Source organism: Mastacembelus armatus, chromosome 5 (genome assembly GCF_900324485.2).
Source record: "Mastacembelus armatus chromosome 5, fMasArm1.2, whole genome shotgun sequence".
NCBI classification, from domain to species: domain Eukaryota; kingdom Metazoa; phylum Chordata; class Actinopteri; order Synbranchiformes; family Mastacembelidae; genus Mastacembelus; species Mastacembelus armatus.
In genome coordinates, this window is record NC_046637.1 from 25572097 (window position 1) to 25585297 (window position 13201).

Sequence of the window (13201 nt, forward strand, 5' to 3'; positions counted from 1 at the left end):
CACAGAGACAGACAAATGTAAATCCAAGTGTGTGTTGACAGGGTGCATGGGGCCATGTGAGCTGACAGCTCAGACAACAGAGATGTAGCGTGGATGCCCCGGAGAGTACAGTCAGGCTATCCAGGCCAGGCACCAACAAACAAGACAAACAAGACAGAGATGGAGAGAGTAGAGGAGGGGTAGAGCAGTGTGTGTGTGCGCATCAGCATGTGTGTATGTGAATGCTTTGAGAGACAGAGAGGGAGGCAGTGGAAGCTAATACTCCTTTCATATAAGAGATGCACGTATCAAGCAGGTCAACTGAATGTGTGGTCAACCTGCGTTTGACCCCATTCATGTGCGACTGCTGTCATAGTTTAATATATTGTCAACATTTACAGACACTTGACTGCAGTTTCTTCCATTTCACTGCTAAATAAGCAACTTACATTAAATACTATGTTTCAGTTTCACACCTTACACCCATATTTTCTTACTTCTCCAATCTCCTATTAACATTTAAACATCTATGGCCTAATGGCCAATACAGAGCAGTGTCCTACATGCACCTTAACTGACTAAGTATAACTGTAGGCCACATATGCTCCATTTTGTCACGATTTAAAGAACAAATGCAGTTTTAATCTTTAGAATATTTTGACTTTATTCTCTTACACTGTCCAAGTCCCCATGCAATTTCTATAATGCCAGTTTCTAACCAAAGTAAATAAAATGATTCTAATTCAGGTTTGATTAGAGTGTAATCCGCCAGATCCCCTGAATTTTAAATTTTATTTCACTTTTGACATCTTCAGTAATAAGCAGTCATTAATTCTGTGGCATTTTTGCTCTTCCCAGAGGTCACCTGGCAATTAAACTGTGGCTGACACTGAAAAAGCTTTTCTTTTGGACTTTCTATTGGTGGTGTCTGAGTTTTATTTGAGCTTAGTTTTTCTTTTTTCTGCTCAGCCCTGTAAGCTACTGCTGTTCATGCTAAACACCCCGCTCTTATTTGTTTTACTATTATTACCATTAGATACAAAAAGGTTCCTATTTTTCCCCACAGGCACCTTATTGGCTTTGGACACCACAAATGAAATGTGACCATATCCTTGCTTTCGACTACCATCAGGCTTTCCTCATTTCCCATCCTGCATTGGTCCAGCTGTCTGGTTATCATGTGGCACATTAATGAGAAGAGCAGACTGCTTGCTGCTCTAGTATACCCATGGCCCCACTTTATTGATGTGAGACACAGCTACAAATCACACTTGTGCATGCACTCTGCACATCACATAATTGTAAAGAAGTGCCAGAAGTAATGTCATGTGTGATATTTATCAACATACATGAATAATAATAATAATGTGTGTGTGTGTGTGTATATTCTCTTCAAGTGTCTTTCAGAGGGGATCCTGCACTCCAGCTAACCCCACTCTCCTCTGTATACTGTGGAGCTCTGAAAACAGCTCACTACCCAGTCATTACAAAGACCTCATTCACACACACACACCAACAATGACACACACACACACACACACCAACAATGACACACACACACACACACACACACACACACACACACACACACACACACACACACACACACACACACGCTCACGGAAAGAGAGAAACACAGACAGAGAGAGAAAGGGAGCAAAAAATATGCGCCTTTATCACACAGTGTAGTTGACGTGGCAGGTTGGTGAAAGCAAAGCTACATCAGCAGCCAGGGACTTAATAATATACAGATTCTGACAAAGCACCACTTGGGTTGTGCATCTGTGTGTATGTGCATGTGTGCTCTGACCTGCACAGGGCTCTGTTTGACCTCATTGCTGCCCGGGGAGTTGAGTCCTGAGGCCTGCTGGAGGAGGAACTGTCTGGCTGCCTGAAGCGCCTATGAGAGAGAAATAGAGCTGATTAGGTGTTCATCACGCACACGCAGTGAAATATTTTCAAAATTAAACAAAAACACACTAATAAAAGTGAGACACATTTTCAAAGTCACATATTTTAAAAAACACATTTTAAAAAGTGTGTGTTTAAGTTCACTAATAACAAATAACAGTCATGCAATTAAGCTTTTTCAATTTAGATAAAAAACCTTTTGACAAGCTGTCAGGTCTGATTTTCTCAACCTGAGACGTCCATCTGGCACACAGAGTTTTCTCAAGCATGTGCATCTACATTTATATGTGTTTACATGACTGAGTTCATTCCAACACATTTAATCCCTTTAACTGCAAACTCTGACCATCTCCTCTTTCCATTCTTAGTCTCTCTGCCCTCTCCTCTGTTTCACTCTCTTTCTTCCACACCCCTTTCCTCCTCCTCTCTTTTCAGAGGAAGGTGTAAAGTGGGTTTTCCACATCCTCCAAGGCAGAAGTGTGTCAGCAAATCTTCATGTGTGTCAGTTGCTCTGTTTGTGTGTGCTAGAGTGATGTAAGGAACCGTTTGCCCTGATGTGCCCTAAAGAGCTGTGACTAACCACCACCCGCCTCTTCATTCCCCCCTGCTCTTCCCATTTCTCTCTCTGCCCTCCGGTGCTGTCCATTCAAACCAGTGAGACCAGCGCTCTCTAGCTAACTGTCTCTCCTCGCCCATTTCCCCCTCACTACCTTCCTCCTTACCCTTAAACTCCTAAAAACTGTAAACATCTTTCATTCTCTCTCTCTTTTCTTTGCTGCATTACTTGTTGCAGTGTTAAAGACTCCCATGCTCTATCCTGAAGACAAATCAGCCCCAGAGGAATGGGCATTTTTGTTGGAATGTCTGATAGGCTCAGAAAGCAAAACAAGAAAACACCCATCTCAAAACACAAGCCACCTCACACTTACTGTAAAAGCCCACACATACACATACACATACACACACACACACACACACACAGACACACGCACACACGCAAGCTGAACCTCATGACAGAGGGTTAGAGAGGAGACAGCAGGATGCACATTTGCTTCCTCTGGCTCAAAAGGGAAAGGTTCCTTAGTAAATATTGATTTATGAAAGTCTGTGTGTGTATGAGTATGAGTGTGTGTGTGTGCGTGCGTGTCATACCACAAATTAACGGCCAGAGTGAGGGATGTTTTTTACCATGGAAGCTCTTACTCAATCATGTATCACCAGAAATATTTTTTTCTGTTTTTGTGCATCATTTCATAGCTGCAGAAAACTGGATCACTGCAAAAACAGTACAGCACAGTGTGTAGTTACATATTTAATGAATCATATTAGAAGCTTGGTTGCATTAAGTAATGCTTAATTACAAAAACAGAGAGGAAAGATTAGAGGGAGACAGAAAGAGAGAAGTTCTCTGTGCAGTCAGAGTGATGAAAACCATCTGTATCGAGCACACTTGCTACTTTTGCTGAGACCGCAATTAAAACACACAGGGACGTGGCTGTGGACATGCATATACACACACACGTATTTTAACACTTTAACAAAAATCTCGGGAACCCCCCTCCCTTTTACTGGTTTGACCTCAGCATTAAAGCAGACGCAGACATATGCGCGCACACACACACACACACACACACACAGAAAAACACACAAAAAAAAACACAACCGCCCAGTTTGTTGGCATGTGGTGTGAATTACTCCTTGAACACCCTGTCTGCCCAAGAGTGAGTGTGTGTGTTTGTCTGTGTGTGTGGTGTGTGTGGTGTGTGTGTGTGTGTGTGTGTGTGTGTGTGTGTGTGCGCGCGCGTGTGTCTTGGCAGGGGTTGGGGAGGCATGTCTGGCAACAATAAGGGACAATTCCACCCAAATTACCACCCTGATTACCACTATATTAAAGAGCCATTTATGGCTTTCATAAATGCTACAACCAAGCAGAGGTGATGCCTGTCTCCTCTCTCATGCCTGCATTCATGGATGTGAGTGTAGGTGAGAGAGACAAGAATTAATAACAAAGCATGTGATTTTCTAGATATTTAAAGAAAGTCCTAATTGTGGTTTTATACACCAGGTTATACAAATATGCCACACATTTGAGAGGCAAAACTGTTGAAATCAACTACTGTATGGATGACATTTTAAAGTGTAGTTTTATAACAGCAAACGAAAGAACGATATAACTATAAATATATCTAATATTGGCTGGAATCGATTAAAATTGTGTTTCAGTGCAGCTAAACAAAATATATATATATATTTCCTGTATCAATATATAATATATAGAAACATTACTACTTTTAAAAATAATGTTCAGTATAGTAAATTGTGAAATGTTGCGTCACACAATGTATTCTGGGTAACACACTATGATTATACCATCATGATATGTTAAAAAGATCAGTGTGTGATATTACGCTTGAAAACAGCTCTAACACACTGTTCTCAATGAGCGCTTTGATTTCAGTGCCAGTCAACTATCACGCATCTACGACTTAAACTGACTACAGACCAAACTTAAAAAGAGCCTGACAATAAAAACCAAACTGTTCCAAAACACAAAATAATGGACTCAGTTTGAATTCAATCAGCTGCTTGACGCTCTGACTGTTCTCAGCACTGTTATGATGATCACTTGTAAACTTGCTATAGTCCATTACATTTAACACATATTTACAATATGATGATCAGTTCTGTTCCTGTCTTATGGGCTTTGTATCAGTAAACCCATTTTAAATTATCTACAAGGTACTGGAGTAATGTTAACTCAGTGCTCCAAATGCAAACGCATATTTTTGATTGAATCTGAAGTTTCATTTTTTGGGGTATTTATGTTGGCTGATTAGAATGAGAGCACTCTATAATTTCTCTCATTTTCATGGATAATTCAATTAAACCTTGAACCTTTAACTTTGAAGAAAGTGAGAAAGAGGACCACAAGTTTGGTGCACACACACGCACACACGCACACACGCACACACACACACACACAAACCCACCCACCAGCGACAGCGACCAGAGCCAAACTCTTTAATATCTATTTTGTCAAGAAGTACTCGTCTTCTTTTGACCCTTCTTTTATTTCTGCTCTTCACACTTACTTCTTGCCTTTTTCTTTCTGTGACCTGGGTGAGCTATGGCATTGTAAAGCATGCCCTGCCTCCACCCACCCACCTATACACACCAGCTCCGCCTAGACCCCCCCCATCCCCAACTCCCCTCTCCCCCTGTGGCATTCTTGGGGGTGCACTGCACCTTTAAAGAAAATATGAGGGAGGCCTAAGAGGGAGGCCCAACAACAGAGTCTTTGTGCTGCCGCAAAGCACACACACACACACACACACACACACACACACACACACACACACACAAACATGCACACACATATACACACATCAGTGGTGTCAGACAGGTTTTATTAGAGTGAGAGAGGGAGGAGGAGGAGGAAGGGGAAGGAGGGGTGAGGAGGTCACTGCTCAGCTTGGAGGCCTGAGAGCACAGTGTGAGTGTGTGTGTGTCAGTTCAGTGTGAGTTCTTCTGACTTGTCATCGCTCCCCTCTGTAAATCATCGCCTCTGACACAGCCTTTAATAACAGTGCATTTTTTAATTCAGCAGGGTCAGTCTCTCACACTCACACACACACACACACACACACACCACACACCAGACACACACAGAAGACTAGTTTCTCTCCTTAACGGGATTCGAAAAAATGGCTGACAACCATGTTTCTTTGAAAGTAGAGAGGGTTGGTGGAGCAGCTAGACAGTCCATTAGAAGATACAGTTGTAAATTTAATTTTGCTTGCTAGTGTATGATGATCTTGCAATATGTGTGTGTGTGTGTGTGTGTGTGTGTGTGTGTGTGTGTGTGCACACCTACCATGTCTAAGATGGCAAGTTAATGAGGTCAAGCTCAGACAAGAACAAAAAGGTAACAACTAACGTAACAAGGCCAGGCTGCCTTAGATAGACTTGTGTGTGTGTGTGTGTGTGTGTGTGTGTGTGTGTGTGTGTGTGTGTGTGTGTGTGTGTGTGTGTGTGTGTGTGCCTGACTCAGGTTGCTAAAGCAAACAGGTCTGTGTGTGTGATGAATCTGGTCTCTAATCCGCCCAGTGTGTTTGGGTGAGACAGGGAGAGAGAGCGCTGGAATAAGCAAAGAAATCTAAACAGAGAGACGTAGCGAAGGAACAGGGGGGAGGAGTTGGGAGATGGAGGGTGAAAGAGAGGGAGAGAGAGACAGGTGGGTACCATATGTTGAAGTAATCCGTCAGCACAGACTGAGGTCCATTGTTGACGGCCGAAACGAAACAAACCCGTCCCCCTTCTCCCCCCCCCCCCCCCGTAGATAAACAGCCCCCGAGGCAGACAGTGGGCTGTCCTTGGGGGAAGAGGCGGAGGAGAGCTGGACAGAGTTAGGAAGGCCAAGAGGGAGGCAGGTGGTATCAGATTTCTTTACTCTTAGACCAAGAAGCAGCGGGTACAAAAGGAGCATAAGTGAAGGCGAGAACTCATTGTTTCATCAGTCTATGACAGACCTAAACTAGACTAGACTAAGTGACTGAGATGTTTCAGCAGCACTGGATGCAACAGATCTCTGTATTGCCAAAAGAGTATCCCCTGTTCACCTCACTAGCTCAGCAGCCTGGGAAGAGAGGCCTTTAATGCACCGCTCCTCCATACCTCTATCCCTTTTCTTCCCCAGGAGAGGGAGCGATAGATGGAGAGACGGGTAAATAGATACAGGGTGAAGACGTAGAAAAGAGCTCGTCACACCCAGCTGCTTCTCAACAGGCCTGCATGCTCTCTGATTTTGGATCAGTGGGAGAGACTGGGTTCAGAAAAGAGCGGTGGATCTTCTTTTTTTGTTTTTTTACACTTTCTTCCCTCTTCCTATCTATCTCCTTTGCAGAGTGCTGTCATTGAAGCTGAAAGCCAAGCTAAAGCTGCGTCAATGCTGCCATCCTCCTGGGTCACCCTGGTGATCCCTTGTATCTGTGTGTAGGCGCCGTCTCTCTTTGGCACTAAAAAACACCTTGAAACTCCAGTAACCCCCTTTCTGCCTACTTTAATTTACTCTCTCCTTTGGGTTTGGTCTTTGCTACTTTCTACTACTTTTTTCTGGCTCTAAATCTCTCTTATCTTTGATTCCTGGTCTTCCTTTGGATACTCACAGGGAATCTGAAACAAGACTGAACAGATGTAGCACAATCTACAAAGGATGTAAATTTCCTTAAAGGCTGATGATACACAGTACAGTACCAGCTCACCTGCAATCAGAAGCTGGCCCAGTATTACACCCACACATGTGGTACACAAAGTCAGGTTACGGAAGTAGCGGCACTGGGACTGCTACATGGCTTTGGGACATATTTAAGTAAAGGCTTGGCTACATCCGCGGTGAAATCTCACATATCAAATGCATCACTGTCAGTCACCACAACAACCAGATTGCTTTCCCAGATCACACCTACTTTCTTTCTCTCCATCTAAATCACCCGATCTGTCTCTTGCCCACACTCTGCTTCTCCATATAATTCACAAAGGTCTGGCTGGCATCTCTCCAGGTTTTCTGTCTTTCTTGTGCTTTGCCTCCTCCCCTCTCTAGAAATCTGTTACCCATACCCGTATTCACCACAGTAAACTGTGAGAGCAGATATGGGTTAGACGGAGGCCTAAAATAGATTGTCCAGGCCTACTAATGGAAACCAAGCTTTGTAAATGCAGCTGTTAGCCTTATGAGAAGACCCTCGCCTTCCCTTGACTGAAGACAGACTATACTGACGGCAGTCTGGAGCTGGTATAGGTAGTTAAAGCTAAAGGAACACTTTAGCCTAACATGAAACTACTTAAGAGTTGTTTATAATATATATTAATGTAGACTGTGTTAGTTTTGGATGGCTACTGTAAATTGACTGACACTCTAATAACTTGCTGTGGTTGGTTACCATGTACCATCGTGGCTAAAATCTGAAAGCTTTTATTCCAACCAAACATTGCTCATATTTTCCTACAGATAATAAATTTAAAAGTGAAGGATTATGTAAGTAGCCTCTTCTGTAATATGGGTGAGAAGGGAGAGTTCTGATGAGCAGGTAGCAGCATCGTCTTAAGTCCAGTTAAACCAGTGAATGTAACGTTAAAGTAACTGGAAAAACAGTACTAACAAAACACAAAACTGTTGAAAGAAACTTCTATTCAATCATTGTCTAATTTGTTTATGGTACAACAAACAGAACTGATCTGTCAAAATACAGTGATTTCACTTTACATTCAGTTTAAAGTCAAATGGAAACAGGCATCACACACACACACACACACACACACACACACACACACACACACACATATATAGGGAAGGTCAGGGATTTCCAGAGGGTAAACATATAGGGGTAAGGGGCAGCCTGAACCAAAGCCTGCTAAAGCTGCTCAATTTCACGGCGAGTTACAAATAAACTAAACTCCTCCAAAACTTCGCCCCTTTCCTCTTCCTCACGTATGCCTTCTCTTTTTCTGGTATTAATCAGGTATTTCCAGCCTCACCAACTTTCCTGCCATTTGTTTTCACTCAACATGGACTTCAAACCAGTTGCTGATCAATATGACTGAGATCATGCTAGACTGAATACCCTAATCTGTTTAGGCTGCTGTCGAGCTGGAACCATCTAGGACACCTTCAGAAACTCCAGCCAGCTGCAATCCCGTTCAGCTATTTAATGTAATGTTTCCGCAATATAAGGGCACCGTTTGAGGGCTGAGGTTTTAAAACGGCTGAAGCAGGCTTCTCAGGGCCCAGACTGACCATTAAAGAGAGGAAAGACCGCATTCGAGAGCCAATGCAATAAAAACTCACAAACTCAAAAAGAACTTCAAAATATGCCATAATGTTTGAAACCCTGGCTGGTTTTAGATTTTTTTCACATCCTATTTTTCACAAAAGAGACCTGTTCTAGACTCTGGGGATTCTACCATTTTCCAGATGGTTCTCTTCAGTTTAAAACTGTTTTGTGAAACGAGAAAACCTCTCCCCTTCAACTATATCCCTACACCCATCTAACGTTTCTATTGATTCACAGGACTATAGCACGGTCATAAAAAGGAGCTGACTGAATACCCAGGACTGCTCTATATCATGACATAATTCATCATCATACACACTTAAACACACAGGCAGAAGAAAATTTTCCTAAGGAGATGCTGTCAGTTTTTCTGTGTTAAGTGAAGGGAAAAGGCCATTAAGAGACAGACAATTGAAGAAATAGATGAGGTGAGCAGGAACAGAAGAGATAGGAGCTCCCTGCCTGTACTGTAGGCCTCATCCCGGTCGAGCCGGCTAATTGATGGCAAATAGCTCTACAGCAGTTTCCTTCTACACACAGAAATACACGTCATACATTATATACACATATGCTGCTTCCCTGCGGTTTTCAACACAGCTCGTTTGGCAGGAGAGGAAGGTCTCACTCCAGGCAGGCCCAGCCCACAGCAAAACACACACACACACACACACACACACACAGTGCAACTTGTAATATTTAGCCTTCATCTTGCATAAGGTAGGACAGTTAAGTAGTTTGGCCATGCTTGGGTAGACAAGCCCACTTAGGTGTTAGGATTTAGTTGGGTGATCTTTAGAGTTTAAGCTACTTCTGTCCAACAAGAGCAGCTTCTGAGAGAGGAAAATGTGCAAGGCCAGCCAATGCTGAGGATAGCACTAGCCTGGCAACCAAGCCTCACATATGGAAACCGTTTAACTGTTATTATTAATAACCAAAAAAAAAAAAAAAAAAAAAAATTAAACTAATAACACATGCAAGACACTGCCAAGACTCAGCTCAGGAGACAGAAGGAAAACACATACACATACAAACATAGACTGTCTGCTGTGTGCACATGCATACACACACACGCGTGCACACACACGTACACAACAAATGTACACGAGAAGCCTGTTGGTTAAACAGAAAAACACGTTCCTCGTCAGTGGCCTGTAAAAGTATTAGTCTGCCTGCCCACATCGATGGAAATAAAACTCTTTCATGTGTTTGGTTCAGAGGGTTTTTACACCTGGTTGTGGCTGTGGAGGTGGCCACACCCTTACACCCACCCATGCCACACACGTGCAGACAGACACTCAAGTGCACAAACACCGGAAGTCAGCAGGCACAACAAAGGCTGGCTGCTGTTCACAAACTTAAACTTTTGAACAAGCACAAAATCTTTAACTTCCCCAAATGAGAAACTAGGGGTGGAGTGTGTTCCAAAAAAGGGAAGTGGGCGCTTGTGTGTGTCTGCACTGAACTATGTGATTGATTTATGTGTACAGGGACATTTTTCAATTTAAAATAACTCAAAACACATTTCAGTTTTCAATTATTTTTAAAACCTTTTTGACAAGATTTTACTTTTGTTGTCTTGGCTAACTTTTCTACTGATGAGACTACACTTACTAAAAATATTTAGAGATTTGGGGCAGTGGGGAAAACAGCTAGGCAACAAGTTTAAGTCTGTAGTTACAGTATAAGAAAACAAACGTTTTATCTTTAAGCAGATTTTGCAGCACAAATTTATGGTTCAGCTTTGACCTTCGGAGTGTGTGTGCAGGCGTTAACCTTTCTTCATTTAATGGATTCATGCATGTGTAAAGTTTTCAAATCCTTGTCACTTCAAATAATTCATTCAGATAACAGAGTTAAAATGAGATTAACCTTTCTTATAATACTGCAACAAAATGGAAAGTAAAATGTAGACATCATGTTTATAAAACATTTGTCCTTGAGTGGACGAATTTTAAAACAGTATTAATGACATTTTAATTTTATAAAGTTGTAAATGAGCTTTAATTATTGTTTATCATGACATGGGGAAAGCCATAGAAGAAGAAGAAGACATTTAGGTTTATTGAGTTAATTTTTTTCCAATATTCAGTTTTCATGATCTTTTTGAAGTCCTCATCATTGAAAGTGCCATTTTATTACATATTAACTTCTACTATATGTATTTTTTTTGTCATACGTTCTAAGTGGAAAACCTGACGAGGCAACAAATGCATTCTGTCAGTCAGGTGGAAAAAAGGCCGTCATGCACCGTCCCAGAACTCAAGAAAAAAGCAAACGAGAGAAAAAGAGAAAGAAGAGCTACATTCCTCGTCTCCTCCCTGTTGACTCTAATCTCTCCTTTAAAATGGCTCACACAAAGAACCAGCACAGACTAGCTAATTAGCTACACTTTAGACCTCTGCAACCATTGTGTGTGTGGTGTGTATATGTGCACGTTCATTGTGTGGATCCCAGGCTCTCGACTGTTTCCAGGGTAACTACTTGCCCAGCAGCCTTGTAAGCGTTGCACATTTTGTCTTTACTCTTCACTTTCTCTCATTTCATTCTCAGCGTTTGTCTCTTTCAGCAAGTCCAGAATGAGGGAATGAAGGAGTAAGGACTTTAAATAAAGAGAGGAAGCAAGGACCAAGATATGAGGATTTGATTTGACCTGTGTGGGTGGTTGGGGGTGGGTATTTGAGCATCTTGCCCCTAATGAACTCTGAAACAGTGCAGCTGAGAAGCCGTCAATTAAAACCAATTACGGCTATTGCTTTTGATAGAGAAAGCAGTAGACGGTGACCAATGTTAGCAGGCAGCCCTCCCAACACACACACACACACACACACACACACACAGTCACATCCCAGTGTCACTGACCAGTAATAGTAATGAGGTCATGCAGCTTTGCTCACTGACCTGTGACCTTTTCAAAATGCCCCACTCACCAGTGCAATGCTTTCTAAAGAGTGAGAGTCAACAATCGTCTTTTTTACCCAGTGAAACGCCTCCATGTCCATCCCAGCTCATATGTGAGGGTGTGTGTATACATGTGAACACTATTTACCTGACAGCACAGCCAGGATATACAGCGTAAGTGCTTCCAAACACTCCCATGGCAACCAAACCCACCCTAACATCTTCAGGTGTCTGGAGATGTGTCTGTGTGTATAACGTAACTCTGTCTCCACAACAGAAAGGACAAACACACACCCCTCCACATACACACCCACACACATACACAGATACATCCTTCCTTCTCCACTGGTATCTGTCTATTCTTGTCTCTGAGGCTGGTTTGGTCAACCAACCACGTCTACTGTCTGTCTATTCTTTATCCACAAGACTTGTAGCCTTGTAGCAATTTTCTGCCAAACAACTTAGAAAAAATAAACATTATTGTTAAGTAGATTTTATATTTTTAGTCACTTTGCTATAAAAAAGTATAGTGGGTCTACTGAATATGATTCCTGCAATGTGCCAATGTTTGTGCCTTGTGAACATGATGTTTTAGAGAGTGAATGTGCATATGGTGGTCAATGAGTGGAGAAATTCTAAAGGAAAGGTAGTGAAAGGACATCAGTACTTAGAACAAAACACTGCTCTTCAACTCTTACCCTGTGGATCCTGCAACACAGTGCATTCATAAATACAAGATATCAGAATTAGGTCTCCGTGTGCGATACAAAAATCACTGAATAACAAATATAAGAAAGGTCAGTATGTAAAACCCATTACTGACCAGAAGAGTGACACAGTGTGTACCTCAACTCTTTCCTGTGAAAGGATTGAATATTCACCATGTAGTACAAAGTAAGTCAATCAATGTATTAATTAATATATATTCATATATAGGGAAATTGACAAATCAAAGTAAAAAGTGAAGCAAAAGTCAACAAAGACAAATAAAGGGAACTGCTAGTGCTTTTAAAACTTTTAGAGGAAGTTGATGGTCTATAGGTTCCTTTGTCTCACTGCAGTAACAGCAGTGGGTGTTCTGTGATGCTGGGTGACCCAGCTTTCCTCTCCTCTGTCTCAGCATGACCTCTGGTGACCTGTGAACTGCACTGACCTCAAACATAAAGAGCAAGGCCTGGCCCAGACCAAAGGAAAGCTTTTAGGCGGTGACAGCACTCGGAGAGAGGCCTGGGACTGATTTACTGGACTGCACACACAACAGGCCGACACATAGACACACACACACACACACACACACACACACACACACACACACACAGGTTACACATGTAGACAGACATACAGACAGTAAAATGACACACAGACACACATGAGATACGTCCTGCCATATGGATGCACAAAATGCAAGCATAATGTAATTAAATGAAATCCCACTACACGTACAATCCAGAAAATGTGGCTGAAAATGTCTTTTGTTCTTGACCTCCTACTCTTCTTCTTTTCAACACCCCTTAACCTTCATCTCCTCTGCACTCCTGACCTGAAAGTGAACTCTCGTGGTGAACTGGAGGTCAACCAGGACA

General features: G+C 42.3%; 1 protein-coding gene across 2 annotated transcripts in view; it reads right to left on the reverse strand.

Moving 5' to 3' along the window:
• foxp4 (forkhead box P4) overlaps positions 1 to 13201 on the reverse strand; it is a 91760-nt gene that overhangs the window by 40863 nt on the left and 37696 nt on the right. For both annotated transcript variants that reach the window (XM_026307094.2, XM_026307093.1), the window contains one exon: positions 1790 to 1879. In XM_026307094.2, the coding sequence (XP_026162879.1) occupies positions 1790 to 1879 (90 nt within the window). The remainder of the gene's footprint in view (positions 1 to 1789; positions 1880 to 13201) is intronic.